Source organism: Myodes glareolus, chromosome 1, assembly GCF_982192425.1.
Source record: "Myodes glareolus chromosome 1, mMyoGla1.1, whole genome shotgun sequence".
NCBI lineage: Eukaryota > Metazoa > Chordata > Mammalia > Rodentia > Cricetidae > Myodes > Myodes glareolus.
This window is the reverse complement of record NC_142026.1, coordinates 115,065,527-115,087,530: the sequence shown is the minus strand read 5'-3', so window position 1 is coordinate 115,087,530 and position 22,004 is coordinate 115,065,527. Positions and strand designations below refer to the sequence as shown.

The window sequence follows — 22,004 nt, the reverse complement described above, 5'->3', positions numbered from 1 at the left end:
GGTGGTAGTGGCACACACCTTTAATCCCAGCACTTGGGAGGCAGAGGCAGGCAGAGCTCTGTGAGTTCGAGGCCAGCCTGGTCTACAACAGCTACTTCCAGGACAGGCTTGAAACCATTCTCAAATCCAAAGTTGTAAGATTTACTATGTTTTCGTATCAAAGTTTTATCTCGCTGCTCAAAGTAAGTCTCTGATCCATTTTGTTTGTATGTGTGCTAAGGTGGAGTACAGTTCTATCTCTTGATTTCTAGGCTTACAGTGGTCCCACACCAATGTTGAAAACTCTTCCAACGCTGAATTGTCATCAATGATGAAAGTTATGGACCATTGACTATTATTATTAAATTTTCATATATACGCCTGGTGTGGAAATCATGCAATCCATACCATCTTGACTATTGCCACTTTTCAGTAAATTTTGAAATCAGGAACTATACGTTCTCTTTGTGTTGGGGGCCAAGCGATGGAAACAGCAAGCTGCTTTGGAGCTCATGGAAAACGGTTCATGATTAGCATAATCACGGTGGGTGTGTCTCGGAGAGGCAGAGGCCCTGAGACTACTTTTATTGTGAATCCCATGATGTCATAGTTCTGCTTATTGCCTTTGAGGTCGCCATATCCCTCGTAATCTATGGATTGTATGAAAACTCTAAGGAGGTTTCTAGTCCCTCAGGGGCATTGTTTCTGGTACTTACCATGGTAGTGACTGACTTTCTCCAAGCACTGCTACTGGAGCAGATTAATGATTCAATCACTACCCTTAGAATTTAGAGATGTAGATTATTAGTAAAGTTAGGTTAAGATACCTTTGCTAATGGGAGGGGAGCAGAGAAAAATGTATAACTCAATAAAAACAATAAAAAAGATTTATGCTAAAAAAGATATTTTTGCTACTGGCTTTGATGTGGAAGATCTTTGGGAACAATTTGAAATTTAGAAAGGCACACTTTTAATAGTTAAACAAGAGACTCGTTGAGGTCAGAGAACAAGAACAAAGGCAGCCCGTTTATCACTAGCTGATGTATCTTTCTTGCTAAAGATGGGTTGGTGACCAAAGGTGATGATTAATTTCTTGTACCCATTTTTGCCCTCCACTTCCTGGTTGATGGATAGGTGTGCACTCCGGGGACTAAAAGTAGAAATGACTGGTTTCTTTTTATAGATAAAAGTTTAGATTTGTGATTCTTTTAAACGTTTTTAGAAGATTACCTTTGAGATAATAATCAAATAATTACCTTGAATACCTTGCTTGCTTGCTTACATTTTGTTAATCTGTGGGTCCTTAGGAATACTTGGTTTTTCACCTGTATTACATAAAATGCTTAAACACATAAGGGTATTAGGGAACCTGTTGTTTTTCACTCACCTTCCTGCCTCCTGCCACAACTTTTTTCCTTTAACTAAAAATAGAATTGAAATTGTAAAGGAGCCAAGAAACATGCATTGCCTTCTCAACTTTTCTATACACAAGGTACAAAACCAACCACAGCAGAAGGCCAGATGTACATCTCAGTAGCAGTGTCCCTAAGTTTGACCCCAACACCATAGACAAGGAAAAGGTTTCTTTAGAACAAAAATGATATTGGTGCAAAAATATGAAAGTAGATCAATGAGAAGAATACAAACCCAGAACTTTAAGTTTTCATGTGTCATTAGTAGATATGTATCATATGTATCAGTTTGCATGTATCATTAATAGATAAGTATCATATGTATCAGTTTGCATGTATCATCAGTAGATAAGTATCATGTGTATCAGTTTGCATGTATCATTAGTAGGTAAGTATTGTGTGTATCAGTTTGCATGTATCATTAGTAGATAAATATCGTATGTATCAGTTTGCATGTATCATTAATAGATAAGTAGCATGTGTATCAGTTTGCATGTATCATCAGTACACGATGAAGCCATAAATGATAAGCAAACTTGGAGAGAATTCTGGAAGCTACACACTGCTTTGCTATTACTCTCCTGAGAGAAGGAGGGAACCTTCTTTAATGTGAACAAGTTCTCTAGAATCTCAACTAATTTTCCCAGGAAGAAGGGGAAAGCACCTCAATGCACTCAATGGATAAAATAATTAAATGTGGAAAAGTCTTTTTTAAACAATGGAACAGAAACAAGAAGACATATGTCCAAAAATCTCAACTCTTTCTTCACATATACTCAGAAGACCTCACCAAATATTATAGATCAGACTTGTAAAAGCTAAAAATAATGCAGAACAAAATGCTCTTTAATCTTGAGAAATTCAAAAATTCCTCAGATGGGATGCCAAAACACAAGGATCGAGTAACAAAAATTGAACATTTTTAAAATTATAAAATTTGCTCTTGCAGATCTTGGCATAAAAATGAAAATGAACCATGAACTGGTAAAACCACTGTACCGTACACCTGGCAAAGGAACTGAATGTGGAAAATACACAGACCGGTAACAAGAAGGAACCCCAATGCTGGCTAGCAGGAAATAGATATAGTCGAGCATCTGGAAACAGTGTCAAGGAATCAGTGCTCCATGCTTTCCTGACCCTGGACGGTCTGCCTTTCTGAATCAAGGAAATCAGTCTGCCATGGATCATCTGCTTTGCAGCAGACTCCTTTCCTTTTTGTGTTCTAAGGGTGTTAGACTTGGCACCAACTGTTTTCACGATGAGGGCAATAAAAATTATCTCCTCCATAGCCAAATGTTTACATTCCAGGGAGAGACTTTGAATTCTCGGGGAAATTAATTGAATTTCTAAAGAATTTATTCCCATTGAACAGGTAGGCTTCTTTCTTTCCCTGAGAAACAGGGAGAAGCAGCTAAGTAGTGTGTGATTCTAGAATCCCCTGCCCCCCAGCTTGCTCATCATTTGCGGTTTCTTCTCCCATGCTCTGTGCATTTAATTCCCACAGCTCATCTCATTATCTCAGAAGAGGAAGAACTGGGTGGATCTGAGAATGAATGTCGTCATTGCTGTTAAGAATAACATTGACTCTTATGCAGAAAACTCACATTTGCCTTTCAGCTAAAAGAAGAATACATATAGTAGCACGTTTTCTAGAATGCTGGGCACAGTGGCACACACTTGTAATCCCAGCACTTGGGGGACTGAGATAGAGCATCTGGAGTTTAAGACAAGCTTAGAACACTGCAAATTCAAGGCTAGCCTGGGTACACAGTGGGATCCTGACTCAGAGAAGAAAAGAAAATTGTGGAAGTTGGAAGGGGAGGCACATGTCTGTGATCCAAACATGTAAGAAGCTGAGACAGGAGGACCATACATCAGAGACTAGTCTGGAAAATAGCAAGACACACTCTGTTATAAAAAGAGAAAAAAAGCTTATGAAACAAACTAACAAGAAAAAGAAGATAAAATGTGAATGAATCACATAGACTTTCTAATTAATGGGTAGGTTTGTTTATGGGCAATATTCTGTCCCATTAATCATTTATCTACTATTATGTTAATATACAATACTTTGTCTTTTTTGCCAACAGAACAATTAAATGAAATTGTTTCATTTAAGTACTTTAGTGATTTTTTTACTCTTTACATTTTCATTTAAATTTTAGGATCCTTTTCCAGTTCCTACAAAACAACCAACTAAAATTAGATTTTTTAAAATTTAAATTAAGATATAAGATAGGCAATTATATTATCTATCTTAAAGTATACTAATTTCAATATTTTTATATGTGCACAAACATGTTACCAATCTTAGATCAAAATGCAGGCTGTTTCCAGATTCCAGAAAGTTCCTCATAACTCATATAGCTCCATCACACCAGAGGTCACTATTTCGATTTCTATTACCACTTGATCTGTTTCAACTGTTCTTGATTTTCTTATTAACAGGAACATATGGTGGTCAGTGTTCTTTCATGTCTGCTTTTTCCATTCAATAGAGTTTTTGCACTTGAACACACGTACATCACGCAGATGTACACTCCCCTGACCCCACATCCACTTATACAATAAATAAATAGAAATACAATAAGACAATCTAACTGGAAAAAAAAGGCCAAGAGAATCCCTCATGAAAAAGTATTTCCAATATCTTTTGCATTCTTGTGGGAAAATACCCGACAAAAGCGACAAAGAAGGAGGAATCTGTTTTGACTCACGGTTTGAGGGCATGCTCCACCACGGCAGGGACTGAAGGTGGCTGGTTATACCGTGTCTGCTGGCACACAGCTTACTGTCTCTATTTTTATTCAGTCAGGGACCCTACCACACAGGATGATACCACCCACTTTTAGGGTAGGTCTTCCTTCTCCAGTTAAATCTCTCTGCAAATCCCCTCACTGGTATGTCCTTAGAGGTCAGTGTCCTGGGGATCTGGCTGAGACGGGAAGCAGCACTCAGCATCACAATCCAAACAGCTAACACATTTGTACTGTACACAGGTATGCTACTGTCAAAAATAAAACTTTAAAACATTCTCAGTGACGTTAATCATCAGAAAAGTGCAAATGAGCCCACGATGGATACCATTACCCACCTTCTAAAATACCCACAGCAATGAAGGAGACAGGATATTCTGGCAAAATTGTGGACAAACTGTCTCCCATAACTTGTAAGAATGCAAACTGGTACAATTTCTTTGGAAACCTGGTTTGGCACAAACCATTTAAGTTAGAAATACATCTAGCCTACAGCTCTAAAACTGTATCACTAACTGTATAGATGACAAAAATACACATACATATATGTGTAAGTAACATTTGCAATAATGCTCAAAAGAGTACAAACTAGACTCAAACTCTTTTGACCAAAAGACTCAAACTAGAAAAAAAAACTTAATGAATTTGTAACTTGATGGAAAGTCATAAAATGGATAATTCTATAGCTATAAGAAAATTTTTAAGATTTTTTTTTATTTTGCACATATGAATGCTTGCCTGCCTGTATGTGTGTGCAGCACACACATGCCTGGTGCCCATGGAGGCCAGAAGAGGGTGCCAGATGCCTTCGAGCTGTGAGCTGCCATGCTGGGAACTAAACCCGGGTCTTCTGAAAGAGCAGTAAGTGCTCTTAACCAGTGAGCCATTGCTACAACTCCAACATGATTAACATTTGTGAGGGTAGCCTAAGTGAAAGAAGCCAGAGGTGAGAAAATACACTGAAAGCTGCGAGCTGAGCATCTGGTGCAGGATCATCATTCTGCTCCCGAGGTGCTGTGATGTTTGCCAGCGCATTCACTTTGTGATGACTCGGAGAGTTACAGCATCTGTTCTGTTCATTTTCCCCGTTGTATACGATGCTCCAGGTTACAACTGTTTCCAGGGCTGGGGGTTGAACCCAAGGCCTTACAAACCTGAGCAAGAGCTCTGCAGCCAAGCATATCCAGGAATTACTCTTTTAAAAGCATAATCTATTTCTTTAAAAAGTGAGTAAATAAAATGGTTTTGTGGAAGAGTTGGTAGGATGGGGTCGCGTAGGATTTTAGATATTAGATAAAACTAGTATTTAAATTGATGGTGTAACGTGAAAAAACTGCCAGGACTCTAGCTACCCAGCAGGAAGACAGTTTCACTAGAAACATCTTAGGAGTCACATAAGGCCCAGGTGTTTCCTGTGCCCCCTTCCCAGGACTCTCTTTTCTCCTTGTGCCTCCCACTCTCAACCTGTTACAAGGAACAACATCTCGCCCAGTTTCTCCTGTAACTGCCACCAATTCAAGTGTGCTTTCAAAACAGTCGTGTTTGCACAGACCTGCCTCGGACTCTACTTGATTTTCAGGAGCAAGCGCTTGTCCCCTATTCCCAAGGTAGTTAGTGACCTAGAAACCAAAAATCAACAAGCATGCACTTTAATTGTCCTGTTAATCTACAGTTCACACCTCAAAGTTATTTGCTTTTTTTCTTAAAGTAAGAGGCACACAAGGAAAATATTGAAGGCATGTGAGAGCAACCAGAGCTCCAGTTCCACTTCTGTTGCTCTAAAAGGACGACCTGTCCAAGCCTGTCTCCTTTCTTTGATACTCGGGTAACATGATTAATTCACAGGATTGTTGGCATTAAAGGAAGCAACACATGTCAAAATCTTAGCGTAGCCTCTCCAGTGTCTGTGTGAAGAATCCACTAACTTTGTAGTATCAATACGATACATCACACCATTGCTCTAGTTTCGTTTCAGCTTCTGTACCAAGTACCCTGGCAAAAAGCAACTAGGGGCATTACGTCAGCTTATGACTCAAGGCTAAGGTTCATCACTGTGGGAAAGCCAAGGCAGAAACTTCCACCGGCTTGTTACAGCACATCCACAATCAAGAGACGGCAGAAATGAATGTGCCCATGTCCCCTTGCTTGTACCAGCTCAACTTCTACACTCTTACACAGGGCAGGACCTCCTGCCTAGGCAAGAGTGTTGCCCATAATGGTTTCGGTCATTCACATCAATTAACATAGGCAATCCCAGACAGATATGCCCACGGGTCAGCCCAATGTAGACGATTCCCGATAGAGACTCTCTTCAGTTTGTGTGATGCCACTTTGTGTCGAGTCAGCAAAGCTAAACATCATGCCTAGAAAATAGTTAGGACTTAAAGTGGACTAGGAAAATGTGCGATTTGGTGTGCGTGTGTGTGTGTGTGTGTGTGTGTGTGCGTTGTTGTTGTTGTTGTTGTTGTTAGTGCTTAAAGGTGAAAGTAGTGGGGTGCTACTAGTTTATTTTTTTGTTTGTTTAACTAGAAAACTCATAGTCCAATAGACTCCCTAAGCTAAGATTTCAACATGATTAATGGCGGCATTGGTACTGCAATGTAGATAAGTAAAAGAAAATGCCTATGTGATTATGTTATGTCACAGACCTTTCGAGGATACACTGGAGTTTATTCAGCCTGGGTAGGACAAGGACTGCCCTACCTGGAATGAACAGCTATGGTGGGAGGTTAGAATATAAGGTTCCGCACCACAAAAATACATAGAAATGTCAAGGAAGTGTCCTAAGGTGAGTTCTGGGCGACAAGCAAGAACAAGATATTAAACTCTTCTTCAGTGTGAAATATCACAGAGTCCGAACCCAGTAAGTCCTAGGGCTACGCTCAACATTCCTGAGGATGCAGTGAGGAGTCCCTTGCTATGGAAAGGTCATTTCTTACAAGTGAACCTTGGATTGGCCGCCCGCAAGAACTCCTAGCAGAGGATCACGGGAAAGGGCAGGATCTGGCTGTCTCCCAGCCTCTAGCCTAAGAAGGCAGGGTGCAGACTATCACTCAAGAAATACCAGTTTTCATGTTAAGAAAGGGCCAGGTATATGCCTGCTTGAGATAGCCCCTTTTAGGCTATGGATGAGTCATATTTAAACAGAAATTCGTACAAGTTCTAACACTGATATAAAAGTCATGTATTTAGAGTTTTCAGAAATTGCATATGAATTAGTAAGTGCTCGGTTTTCGGAGGAAGGGAGAGAAACACAATGATTATCTTAACAGGTAGATGTCGGAGAACTAAAAGCTGGAAAGGAACGCTAAGATGGAACGTGAGTAGCAACTGATTGCATTGCAACTTTCACTCTTAGGGTTGTAGAAACAACAGAAGGACCTAAGGACTCTGGATGGTAAAGGAATATCACAAAAAGAAAATTCAAACCCATGAGAACTGGGTCTGGACAATGAGGCAGATTCTTAGAGTACACAAAGGAGTTGGAAACTAGGACCAAAGCCTGCTGAAACTAAATTGCTTTTGCCAGGATAAAGACCAGGATGGGGAATTACTAAGAAAACAACAAATGAACAGCAAACAAGTTCCGTTCTTCCTCCTCTAGTGCCCCCTACCGGTGAGACCTAGTTGCACAGCTGACACACTGGTCCGGCTTTAACCTTCAGAAGCCATCCAATGAGACAACCCTACATGGACTCTGTCTCCTTGAGATGGAAGAAAACAGGACTTTAAGACGCTTCGAAAATTGTTGCATTTCTAGCTACCTTCGCCACCAAAAAGGGGTTTGTTTGTTTGGTTGGTTTGGTTTGTTTCAAGTGTTGAGACTCCTTTCTTTAGAGTGATTCTTTATTTGTGAATTTGCAACAGGGAACTAAGGAGAAGAGAGAGACCGTGCCTGAAGCACAGGGTTAATTTGTTGGTTTTCATGTCGTGCTAAATATTTAAAACTATCTAGAAAGGACCGCTGGTGAGATTTACTTGTAGAATTTTCTCACAGTTTCAATGCTTTGCCCTTTCTTTGTCTCTTAGTTGGGGGACCACCTCTCACAGGCTTGGGAGACTTCAGGCCAGTTGTTGAATTTTGTGAGGTTACCTCTGCTCTCTGTAAAATGCAAAGACTCCTGACTTGTGGTGGCAGGGGTGGAAGGAAACCCCGAACAAGGTTAAGACAAGGCAGCATGCCCAACAGTACGTTGAGAAATATCTATTGCACTCTTCCAGCATCTTCTTCCGGGATGAAATCTGATGTTTCAAGTGAGAGATAAGACTATGTTGTACCGGAGTCAGCCTTTACTTGTACCGATCTCTATCCGTTCTTGAAGCCTATGAACTGGAAACTGAAACCCAGAAAGAGGCACGGGGACACCCTGCGGGGAAAGCAACGTGTGCTGGAGCCCGGATTCTGGGCTCCATAGCCCTTGGTGCCACACGTAGAAAGGAGCCCTGGAGAGGTCACGCAGCTTTCCCCGAGATGTGACCCGAGCTGATTGCCCATGAGCGCTCCCGGGACCCCAGCACCGGGTCTCCCGGAACTCCCGGAACTCCCGCGGTTGCTGCTCCCGCTGCTGCTGCTGCTGCTGCTGTTGGCCGCTTCGGGACGCGCAGGTAAGAGGTGGCTCCGCTGGGGCAGAGGCGAAGGTCCCGTGGCGGGAGCTGGAGGGACCCTCGCCCGCAGATTAACTCAGCCTCCCGTGCTCCCAGACTAGTCTGGCTTGCTGGATCCGAGCTGGAGGTAGAGTGGTCTATGACCGGGACGTCGAGGGGCGTCTGGCACTAATGCCGTGCGTGGTCCAAGATTCCTAGACCCCTGGGAGGTCAGGTCAGAAAAGCCAAAGACCGGCCCCAAAGGGAAAGTCACATGCCGCTCTTCTGGGAACAGTCTTCCCTCCGCAATCGCGACATGTACAGATATGTTCTCTGATTTTTCAGAAGTGGCAAAACCGAGCTATGACATAAAGCACTAGAGGGATTTTCTTTGTTGTTTAAAAGTTTAAACCGTAACCGCTGTGATTGAGAACGATAGCATGATTCGCTAAAGGAAGTTTCTTTTTCTTTCTCTGTATTTCTTCCATATAAAAACATACTTTTAAAAACGCAAGATATCTCTTTTTCACACACACACTTAAGCTTTTAATTAAAGAAACAGCCACAAGGCTTCTCAAAGTATCGATTGCAGTTCACATAAAATTGACTCAGGCAACTGTGCCCTTTAAGCCTGGCTCTGAACAGCGAGTGGGGAAGACAGTTGTCCATGAGACTTGCAATCTGAGAAAACGGGAAGCTCAGTGCTGCTTCCAGAGCCAAGAAACGTGCACACTGGCCTCAGAGCGACTGCTGGGAGGTCTATTCTATATAAAAAGTTTCTTTGCTGATTTCTAAACTTATGAAAATATATGATTGTATTTTAATAATCCCAGACAAGCAAATGTGAAGAGACTTATTTCAAACATTGCTGATAAAAATTTCTTTTTGATTTTTAAAGCACAGATGAAGTTTATTACAAAAGGTTTTAGTAGAGATTTAATTAGAGGCCATAAGGGGAATGAGAGACTCGTGTGTGTGTGTGTGTGTATAAATATATATGAATGTACATATGTATATCTCTGTGTGTGTATATGAATGTATATATGTATATTGTGTGGATGATTAAGAGAAGATCTCCACATATAGTGCATGCAATAGAGCCAACCTACTGAATTTATTTGCTTTTAATCAGAGAAATAAAATTTGCTCGGTTGGACAAAGATAAGGAGATTAGAAAGCAGTAATATTTCTAACTTCTAAGCAAAATTTGCAAGCAAACACACTCTCAAAGAAACATGCATTTTGATCCATGAGACCCAGAAATTTTCTTGGCGTTTAACATGGGACTGTCCTTCATGGACATTCTGAGGATTACTAGAAAGCCAGTTAGAAGGTGGACTAGTGATGTCACTCCTGCACCTAACTGCTTAGGTGGTCGACAGGAACGTGGACTTATAAGAGTTATATGAGAAGCCTCTCATGGGCAGGTAACACTTTAACTTTTTTAAACTTTTTCTTTTGCACAAAAATTCAGAGTTACACAACAGGATAAGAGTATATAATGCCAAAACACCCAAGAGAAATGAACAACATCTCATGCAGCACCAACATTTCATACGGATCTTGATGTTTTGGTTCAGGTGAACTATCACAAGAGTTCTGAGTGTCTCTGCTGTTCCCCAAGGCTGGTGTAACCCAGTTATTTACTCTCTGGGCTCTCTGTCCAGAGTTTTACCAGACAGTTTATCCCTATGGCCTTATCAAACTAGGTCCTATAGATAATCCTGTATCTTTATTGCTGTGTATCATTCCTGTATCTCCAGGAGAATGAGGAGCTCCAGAACGATGCTTAACATAAAACAGAGTTTGTATATAATGGCCAACATTATATTAAACATACCTTAAGCCTATAAGAGACTGAAAAGCAATAATTTCTGAGGACATATCTCTATTCAAAATTCCTCAAAGGCTTCCAATGTTTTGGGAATTTTCTAAATCCCACAGTGTTCTGTGCGACCTGCTTCCTCCTCTTTCTCCAGCCTCTTCTGGTCTTTTCCCAGTTCTCAGAGCAAGCCAAATGTCCAGGATCCATACTTGCAGGCCCCTCTACTTGAATGCCCCTCCCCCATCTGTGCTGGCTAAACAAGCCCAGTCCGCCTGTCACCTCAATGTGACTCTCGCGGGAAGGTCATCCCTTAATCTCCAACATGGAAACAGACTCCACAATACTTATTGGTCATCTTACCCAACTACTTTGAATTACCCCTTGCATTTTTGGTTCCGGGTAATCAATTACCTGTCTTCTACTTGAGCACCTCTCACCACGGGAAACTCTCTACCTGCACCCAGATAGTCAAGATGCCCTGCCAGCTACTGAAAGTTCCTTCTGTAAACCACACCACACTTGCTTCTTGCTGTTTTCAACCATTGTATGCATTTATTTTGAGCTGAAAAGGTTCCACAGGATAAGGAAATTGAGTTCAGATTGGGATGCAGCTTCTTTATTCTCTACTCACAGTCCCTTACACTATATTTGTGCCCTGTCCCCTGTCTGTGTTATTTTCATGATGTCTTTCAGCACAATGGTGACTTCCTGATGGACTGGCTCCCTTACTAAACATGGAAGCTAGATAGATTGTCCTTGAATTATCCGTCATTTCTAAGGCCTTCAGGGGCCCTCTTCTCATCTCTTTTGTCTTCTGTGAGACAAACTGTGACCAGATTCAGAATTTCTTACTAGTACAATTTCACTTGTCTGGCCGAGGCAGCTTTCTGCTTGTCTCTTGGGATATAGAGAAAGAAAGTATGGTTTAATGTCTTCTCTAGAATTACCGATGTCTATGAGGGTGGGCTGTTAGTACAACCAAGGCGTTCTCCAGGAGAGGAAGTTTTCATTGATTTTAAACACTATCTGTACAGCATTCTCCCTGCTCTTTGAGGGTGGTGATCACACTCATCAAGATGGCGACTTTCCTCACTCTCTCCACTACCAGTATGATGCCCATTCTGCTTGAACCAGAGAATATGGAAATAAATGCTCCATCTTGTCCACACTTGTCCCGGACACGCTTCATTTCCTCGCAGGCACATTCCAGCTTTCTCTTGAATGGGAGTCAGAGTCTCCCTCCATGCAGCTAAAGAACAAACGTGTTTTGTTGACAGTGGAGATTTTTGGCATTTGTTCAAGTTCCACCACTTAACACTCCTGCTTCCCTATGCAATCGTCCTTCCTACATCAGGCTCCGCCTTCTTACTTGCAGGTGGCCCAGCAATTCTTGCAGAATTCTCTTAAATAAGCTGGGTAATTTTTCTGAGGACAAAAGAAAGCTGCAATAATGTTTATAGGGCTGTCACAACAAAGTACCACAAGCTGGGTGGATTCAAATCACAGAACTTTATTGCTCACAGTCATGGAGACCGGAAGTCCGGGTGCTAGGGGCTGGCACCTTCCTAAGCAGGGGCAGGAGGTGGGCTCTGCTGCATGGTTCGCCCTCTGCTTTCAGCTGCTAACAGTATCTGGTATTCCTACACCTGTAGGCATGCTGCCCCACCACTGCCCTGTCTGATCTCATCTCCAAGAGTCTGCCTCTCTCTGTCCCTTTGCATGGTCTTCTTGAAGACTATGTGTGACTGCCTCTTTGTTCAAGTTTTCCCTTTTTTTTTTTTTTAAGGTTTTCAACCAAGCCTTTGACTGTAAAGGCCATGTTTCCAAATAAGGGCAGATTGTGAGGTACTGATATCGAGTGCAGGGGGAGGCATTAGAATTTCAGTTATTTCTCTTGGAAAGTACAATCCAACTCACAACACCTACCGCACACTCAGAGGTGACAAGATGTGCGGGCTTGGCGTGGCTTCTCCAGTGAGAATTTTAGAAAGATGTTTTCCGGCTGCACACACAGCAGTCCTTTCTCTTCAGCACCGCTAGTGGGCTGTGTCCATGCTGACAGGAAGTTTCTGGACGTGTCAGACACGGAAGGCTGCACTGAGAAAGCTGAGGGTAGATACGAGGTTTTCTCTTACGCTTTCCGTATCATAAACATGAAGGACAGCAGCCGTGGGCTTTCAACGAAGACTGGTAGTATTTAACTTCCTGCATCAGGGAAGCTCTCTCCTCAGACCTCTGCCTCCCATCTCTGCAGTTAAGTGCTCCAAATATGTGGGATGCAAAACGACCCATTTTATTCCAACCCAGCTCTCCCTCCATTTTACATGTATGTATGTATGTTGCAAAGTATTGGCTAAATTTCTTCCTAAGTGTTCCTAAACACGGTATTATTTAAAAAAAAATAGTTCATAGACTTTAAGTGAAAAATGGAATTGCACACGCAGGGAAATGAGGAATTTGAGTTGGTCAGACAGCACAAAATGAGATCAGTGCAATGTCCTATGCATCCACTTTGAGTTTCCCCCAAATTTAAATATATCCTTACTCAATGTGGTTTTTAAATAATCCCATTACCCACCCATTCACTCATTTAGTGTCAATTATTTATACACGTAGGAACTCTTCCAGGCTCCAAGTTGAACAAGAAAAAGACCCTTTCTTCAGAAAATTTAGGGAGCCAATGCCAGAACTGAAGGAAACGTTTCCTTAGACACGCAGAACAAGCCAGTTCGTTTAGCCCAAGGGCAAGGAAAAGCCTTAATATAACATGGGGATGAGGCAGTTTGGATCTGAAATGTCTCACTCGTGTCTGGAATGTTCCTCCCAGGTTGTAGGCCTTCTCTAAGGGTCTTAGAGCCTTTACGATGTGGGCTCGGCTAGTAGAAGTAGATCACCGGAGGCGGGCCTCGTGACTGTCCCTGGTTCTGACCTGCAGCTTCCGCTTCCGGGTCCATGCCAGGTGGGCAGCTGTTGCCTTATGTTTCCGCCTCCACAGCAGAGCTGCCCCAGCTCCCTCCAGCCTCCCTAATCAGAGGTTTCTAAACAGACACCTGTCTGAGATCTTGATCTAAATAATGCCTTTCTCTCCTAACCTCTTCCGTCAGGCGCTCCTGTCGCTGTGGCGCAAATGTCACTGAAAGAATGCACCACATCACATTCCTGCTTGAGTAGGAAAGAGGCAGCAGAAGACAAATGTATTTTTAATAGGAAAAGAACCACTAAATGCTTTTAGGAAAATGCATACAAATTCAGCAAATAACCAAAACCATTTCCTATATATTGCATCAAATATTTTCAATTCAATATACATCTAATCTTTTTCATTTCAATATTAGCAAAAGGGAGGGGGGGTAAGTCCCACACTAAGTGACTCCTTTCTCTAAATTACCAGGTATTGATACTCTTTTTCCCATACATTTCCTACTTACAAGACACATGTGAGCGAAAAACAGCAACATCGTAGAAAGAATGTTCTTTCTGAAACTGGTGGTTGTGGAGTGGGTAGGAGTCAGGACCTCTGTGGGTAGAGACTGACCTCAAGGTCATTGGTAGACTCCACAAGCCACTGTGGTCTGCAGCCCTCTGCAGCACTGAATCAAACCACAAACAGTTATGAGAAGGCACAAGTGTTAAGATGCGGTTTTTAATAAAGGTGCTGTTTCCCACTTCCTGTTTCAACACAGTTCCTGAAAGGCTGTGTTAATTTTAATGAATAAGTTCGTAGTGGGTGGCTTATTGATCCAGTTTTCACCCTGTTCCTGGAAAAGTTCAAACTCTGTCAATGCAGCAGCAGATCGGCTGATACTAATATCTGTAGAAGTATATTATTTATGTTTTAATAAATAAAGCTTTCTTGAAGATTAGAGGACAACGCAGTCACACTAGTCAGCCATACAGGCCAGGGAGTGGTGGCCCAGACCTTTAATCACAAGACTCTGGAGACAGGCAGACGGCTCTCTGTGAGTTCAAGGCTACCCTGGGCTATACAAGATTGATCCAGAAACAGAACCAGGTGGTGGTGGATCACACCTTTAACCCCAGTGTTTGGGAGTCACACACCTTTAATCCCCAGCACTAGGGAGATAGAGACAGGAGCGATATGGCTGGACTGAGAGAGGAATATAAAGGGGAAGAGTCAGGAACTCACTGGAGTGTGGAGTCTGAGGATTCGTGGAGACAGGATCTCACCCATTCAGTCTGGAGATTTGGTAGAGAAAGAAGTTCTCTCTAGTGATTCACTGCTCTGTTTTCTGATCTTCACCTTGAAGAGCAGATATCTGTCTCTGAGTTTTTATTATTCGTGCAACAAATATCTGAAAACTCAGGTCATAACAAACCAATATGACATTTGGAAATGGTATCTTCCTGGATACAACTTGAAGCTCTCACGACCCAGCCACTTTGGAATTAGGCTTGATTGATGCACTCACAGGAAGACAAGCGAACTCTGCAAGGTCCCGTGGAAGCAGAGACGTAAAAAGCTTGAATTACAGCCACCAAAAGCCCAGAAACCCCATGAACCCCAGGAACTGGAAGAGATGGGAGAGCAGCCTTAAGAAGACCCTTCAAAGACACCTTGATTTGAGGCATCTAGCCTCCAGAATTGGGATAGACAAATCCCTATATCTCAGAGCCACCCGTGTGGTACATTACCATGGCAGTACTCAGAACCTGCCCTGGCCTTGGATTCTTCTCTGTGAAGCATCCTTTTGTTGAGTGCTTCTAACATGATTGTCTTCTTTTGGGATTATGACAAAATAATGTAAGTATCTCAATTAGCCAGCCTTCTTCAAGGCATACGGAACAAGTGGAACCCTGTGTTCATTTTACTGTGTGTAGCTAGACAGGTTCCCAAGGCATAATTCAACCCCAACAAGGCCTGCCTCTCATCCTGCTCATTCTTCAGAAGCACTAAAGCACCAGCTTGCCGCTATAGAGGAGAGCCAGTCAAGAGACAAGCCAATCTCCTTTCTAAGAGTGCTTGGAATGGTGGTACACACTCGACCTCCGTGGTGTTCAATTATTCCAGTGGTTCTCAACCTTCCTACTGCTGTGACCGTTTAATACAGTTCTTGGTGTTGTGGTGACCCTCCCCCCCAACCATAACATCATTTTCATTGCTACATCATAACTGTTATTTTGCTTATGGTTATGAATCTTAATGTAAATGTCTGTTATGCACCTGGGGCAGGCTGTGCACCAAATCTCACCATGGAGAGTTTCTTAAATCCCTTAGGTAGAGCCTTACATACATGAGTCAGGAGATCCCATTCAGTAACTGACCTGTGCCTTTGGGGGAGCAAACTGCAGTCCCCAAAGCATTCGCCAGCACTTTGAAGAACCTTGGGCTACCCAGCCCTGAAATGCTACACTGAGCAAGAACAAAGCATGAGAGAAAAAGCAGCACTGGATGATACTGCTTGTTTAGAAGCTGCCCATGAAGATTCTGTTGCTAAAAGGAAGCCTGGTCCAAATGCCCCAAGCTAATCAGTACTGTGGGGACAGTCATCAACCTCTTAGACTGTTTTGAAGGTAGACCGTAAGCTCCAATACATTCATTAAAATAAGAGTCTCTCTATTTGAAAACCAACTTAATTCAAGCACGAACAACAAAACACACAAAAACATGTTTAAACGCATAGATTTTCAAGTGAGGTATGGCTAAAAGGGAATACTACTGAGGGGGTTTTGTCTTGTGTTGTGTTCTACATGACTCGCCCTTCGCTTTCCCATATAAGTGTGCACACTGGCAGGAGAGGGATGCCCTGTTGTATTGTGTTTTCTGTGGAAAACATGAACAGCCCTCCCTGATGGGGAACCACTGACTAACTGTAGAAATGGTTCCTCTCATGTCCAGCATAGGGGGACAGTGAGGGTCTTAGGTTTACCAACAGGGGAGTGGGTGACTGGAAAACAAGAATATGGCTCAACGGCCCCATCCCAACGTAAGTGACAACCGGAAGAAACCTGCGTCAGCAGAGCTTCAGGTCACATCACACCTCTTTTTGGTTGTTTTGCTTATTCATTTACTTCTTTTTTCATTCTTGCATCCCAACCAAAGTTTCCCCTCCTTCTTCCCCTTCAAGTCCCCCTTACTCCCACCCCTCCCCACCCCACTACTACCCACTCCCCCTCTTCTGTTTCTCTTCAGAAAAGGGAGGGTCTCGCATGGATATCAGCCAGTCATAACTGTCAGGTTGCAGTGAGACTAGGCACATCCTCTTCTATGTGGCTGGGCAAGGCAGTCTGGTAGAAGGAATGGGTCCCAAAGCAGGGGAGAGAGTCAGAGATAGCCCCTGCTCCCATTGTTAGGAGTCCCACAAGAAGAACAAGTTACATGACTGTAACATATACCAAGAGCCTAGATCAGTCCCATGCAGGCTCCCTGGTTGTCGGTTCAGTCTCTGGGAGCCCTATAAGCCCAGGTTAGTTGGTTCTGTTTGTTTTCTTGTGGTACCCTGCACCCCACTGGCTCTTATAATCCTTCCTCCCCCTCTTCCACTGGATTCCCCGAGCTTCACCTAATGTTTGGCTGTGGGTTTCTGCATCTGTTTCTATCAGTTGCTGGGTGAAGCCTCTCTGATGACAGTTGTGCCCAGCACCAATCTATGAATATAGCAGAATATCATTAGGAATCAATTTATTAACTTTTTTGGCCAGTTGGGTTTAGTTCTATGCTAGCATCTGGGCTATCCCATCTCTGAGACCGGGCCCTCCATGGTGAACTTCCTTTCATGGTGTGGGTATCAAGCTGGGCCAGTCGTTGGTTGGTCACTCCCGCAATTTCTGTGCCATCTTTACCCCAGTACATCTTATAAGCAGGACAAATTGTTGGTTGAAGGGTTTGTGACAGGGTTGGTGTCCCATGGCCAGTTCAGGTTCCACATCCCCAGTTGCTATGAGTCTTAACTAGGGTCACCCTCATACCTTCCTAGGAGTTTCCATTGCGCTATGGTTCTTGTCCCTGAGAGACCCCCAGAATCCAGCTGTCTGTCTCAGTATTCTCTCCCTGTCTTCCTCTGTCCTGATCCCTCCTGTTCCTATCTGACCCCACCCCTTCCAGACTCCTCCCAGGATAAGTGACAACCTGAAGGAAGCTCCATCAGTGTTGCTTCGGGTCACCTCCTCTTCTTACACACTCATCCTCTCTCACAGTTCCAGGACCAGGAGCAGCCGGGAGGCAGGAGAATTTGATGGATGGAATTCCAGATGAACCTCCTATTGCCCTCCCCTCCTTTCCTGCTGAGAAATGCTTATAACCTGTTATCATTGTCATAGTTGTAGCTATCACTACATCGTTCCTACCTTTTCTGTCATTATCTAGGGCTCAAGCAATCTCTGCTTCATGATGGCTGATGGTCATCATTAGACCCAGAGGAAACAGCCATTCTTCAATCATATATAGTGATGGGTGATTCACAGTCTTTGCTTTGTGAGAAGGGAACCTTACGTGTATTTCTGTTCCCCGTCACACCTCAGTGCCTACTATCATTTCTGCTTTTAGCCCATCATAGCTGCCCACTTACACCTCACTAAGTGAATTATGTGACTGTGTTTTCCCACCACAAAAACCTCAAAGAAGAAGCAATCTCCCTCATTGGCTTTCTGCTGTCCTTAGAAGTTACCGTCCATAGCATGCAAAACAGAACGATCATGCAATCCTTGCTTCCACAGTGCTGTTCTTCGGAGCATTTTCTGAAGGCAGTGGGTGAGTGTTCTAGCAAAGAGAGCCCTGCCAAGGACAGTGGGGCTTATGCATCTGCCAAATAACTGAATTACTCTGAGCAACTCCTCCGGTCTCCCTGGGTTTCCATCAACCCGCTATAAAATGAGCGTAGTTACTATGGAAGATGATGCCAAACTAACAATTATTTTATTACCAATTATCAGTTTTCTCTTTGTGCCATGCATTGCCATCATTGGAACAAGCCTATGACGTGGATTGACTGTTCCACTATCGCGAGTGAAGAAATGGAAATAGAAAGTTAAGTAACTTACTTAGATGTGTGGTTAACAAGTGGTAATCTAGGCATAGGTACCAGTGTGTGTCCAGAACCTCTCTGACCTGCTCATGGAAACTATTATTAGAGGCCAATGAGATATAGCAAGTGGCAGTGTCCTACAGAGTGGACAGGTCAGAGAAACTGAGGCACGCACGAGTACAACAGAGAGTACTCAGAGAAATAACAGCAGGGATGGTGGCTAGAGAAAATCAAGTTCAAAGGAATGGATGTTAGCACCAAAGCGAGCAGCTAGGCAGCTAGGAAGTGCAGATCCTTCTTCCCAGGTAAGTACTGAGTCATAAAGTACTGTTTGGAGGACTTACCTTTCAAGGTCCTTAGAATGCAATTAGGTGGGAAAGGAAGAGAAAGCCACTAATATCGTTCAATAATATAGTTTACAGTTTGAGACAGAGAGTGCCTTGTTTCCGGCATGCTGAAGTCAGGCCCGTGTTTCAGATAACCCACCCGAAAGTGGTTGCGCCTGTTCTGTTCTTTGGCCATTAGGATGCAGTCATTAGGACCTTTGCTTCCTGAAATGGGTCAGCCTTCCTCTCTGCGTGTTCTCCTCGAGCTCCTTTTAACCTTGTTTTCTGCAGAAGCAAACTCACTCAGGGCCAAGGGATGTGTTTTGTGTCGTGTTGCGTCTTCCCTATTAAGGTATTTCTCCATTGGGTAATGAGTTTACAACATGGACCGGCCACTTATCAAAGGCTGTCCTGCCTTCATTGAAAAAAAAATCATAAGAAAACAGCAGCTGAGCATCTGCGGGTCACGCTGCTCCTGTGTGCCGTGTAAGCGCACCCAGGTGATTTCAAGCTACAAATCAAACTATAACAGTTTGATGGCGAAAGCTGTTTCATCCCAACTGAGATGCCCAAGTGAGTCTGGGGTCTGCCCCTTGCCATGATTCTATCAGTCGGGCAGGTCCCTGCTCAGTTTTGTTAACAACAAGGCTTGCATTTGTCATATGACATATTCAAAGTCCTTAAGATATGGTGTCCCCTTCTGTCAATTAAAAGAGCCCTGTGAATCTTGACTACTCCAGTTTAGAAGAATAAAGTGGGCTTGGGCATCTGGGATTTTTTTTTTCTGAGCAAGGTTGGGCAGGAAGTCCTCAGTGTCAAGATTTTTCTAGTGAATCATAGACCTGAGCAATTTGGTTCCACATAAGTCCCCAGAAGTGGCTACTTTCGGTCCCTCCTAGTCTCTGTTTGTTTCTTATGGCATATTGAACATAAGATCCTTGCTGGGGAAGTCAGAATGCCTCAACTTTAAAAGAGAGAACTGGGAGGAATCCCAGAGGCTGCTTGGCCCGGCTCTTCATGCATTCTCTTGGAGAAAGGCATTTTTTGTGAGCTCTTAGTGGCACTATCAATGTCTTCTCACTTTCTGCAGCACAGCAGCATAAAACTCCTGTTATTTTCAAGTATAAAATTAAAACTGCAACATTTAAGAATATTTACTTAATTATGTATTTAGCACACACACACACACACACATAGGGTACAGGTGCGCCAGAACCCAGATGATACATCAGATACCCTAGAAATGAAATTATAGGTAGTTCTGATCTGCCCCCATGTAGGTGGTAGAACTGAACGTGGGTCCTCTGCAAGACCTCCAAATGATCTTACCTGCTGAGCCATCTTTCCAGGCCCTAAACTGCAACATTATTTAAAAAGTGTTATGGTATTATTAGCTTTGAAGCAATTAGGAAAATACCACATAGCATCCTGCTTTATCTAGAGAACTGCATCCCAGACGGCTCGTAGAAACAGTGTAGCAGCCATATTTTATAAGATGTACCTAACAAAACTGGGCACAGTTGTGAATGCCTGTAGCCCCACCTACTCTGAAGGCAGAAGCAGCAAAACTGCAAGTTTGAGATCAGCTCAGACAACCTAACAAGACTGTTTCAAATTTTTAAAAAAATATTTAAAAGGATTGAAATTGTATCTCAGTCAGTGGTAGGACACTTGCCTAACTGTAAACCCTGGGCTCAAACCCCCATCACTATAATATCATTCAGTCAATGAACTTCCATTAATGAAACTGTCTTAGATTCATGGGTTGTAAGTCTCAGTTTCCCATTCTCTTTTTGGAAGGACCCAAGGACTCCATATTGCAGAGGTGTTTCTCTGATGAAGCAGAGCTTGGTGTCTTTTTTAAAGGACAAATGTCCTCACCCGTCCATACTGATATAACACACTACAGACGGAGGAGGGGTTCTAAACAACACAAATTAACTTCTCAAAGCTCTTGAGACTGGGATGAGAAAGTTCAAGATCAAGACACTAGTAGCTCTGGTGACAGGTGACAGCTCACTCCCTAATGCACAGTCTGCCAGCTGAGCATCTTCCTCGGGTACAGGGCAAGATGGATCTCATTGGGATCTTTACAAAGGGGGCAGGGACATCAACAGCTTTCATGCAACTTGGCCTGTATAATCTAACCACTTCCCCAAAGCCCCACTTTCAAATATAACATTGACCACTCAGGTTTAGCATACGAATGGGGCCAGTTTGAAATAAGTCCCAACAAGGCCTAATTATAAAAGAGTTATTTCACAAGTATAGACAACCTGTTTTTACTTTAAAGTTCATTCAGTTGACAGAAACTTCCCTGCCAATCCCTTACAGCTTTGTTGAGATGGAGGTCCTTTCAATCTCTAACACTCAAAAGGATTTAGTCTCCACAGAAGTCAAGAAAATCAGAATGGAGTCAAGAATCCATCACATGCCACCCAGCTGTCTGTAGTCATGAATGTTCAGTGGCATGGAGACCACACTGATGATATATGTCACCATGCCATAATAATATTGCTAAAAATAGCACAAGTTGATACTCAGCAAACGACGCACAGATAGAGTATTGAGAGTGCTTTAATTCTGAAAGACGCGGCAGGCATAGAACACTAAGGTCTAAGGACCTGAGAGAGCAGACTGAGCTGTGCCATGGAGGGGGATTAGAAATGGCGGGTGAACTTGGTGCGCTGGGAAAACAGCAAAGAGAGAGGACCAGAACCGGTCATGAAGAATCTATATACCGACTTCAGTAGTGACAGTTTACTGGAAAATCAGTTACGCTTTCAAGCCATAATCTAAGGAAATGGTGTTGGTTTTCTTACCCTTAAACTGGCAAACAGCTCCTATAAACAATGCGGGTGTGGCTTATTTTTTTTTTACTTTAATATTCATTAGATTGTCTTAGCAGTAGGTGGTTAGAGAAATAACTCATTCCAACAGACTGTTTATTCGGGAAGCTCTTTCTAGTTTCCGAACTTGAAATTTTGCCTAAAATTTTGTAGCTTTTTCCTGTAGCCACCAAAGAATTATTAATTATCAGATTGCTTTTCATTCTTTGGGATGCAGGTAGGAGTAGGTGAGTGTGTGGGTGTGCATGTTCTCGTTGGAGGGGTGTGTGTACACATGTGTGTGTGTAC

At 42.9% G+C, this 22,004-nt stretch overlaps 1 protein-coding gene across 1 annotated transcript in view; it reads left to right on the top strand.

The window, feature by feature from the left end:
* The first annotated feature begins 7,783 nt into the window (after positions 1-7,783).
* Il20ra (interleukin 20 receptor subunit alpha) overlaps positions 7,784-22,004 on the top strand; it is a 38,678-nt gene continuing 24,457 nt past the window's right edge. The window contains exons 1-2 of the mRNA XM_048425377.3: positions 7,784-7,932; positions 8,372-8,755. Coding sequence (XP_048281334.3) covers positions 8,644-8,755 — 112 coding nt within the window. The 5' untranslated portion in view covers positions 7,784-7,932; positions 8,372-8,643. The remainder of the gene's footprint in view (positions 7,933-8,371; positions 8,756-22,004) is intronic.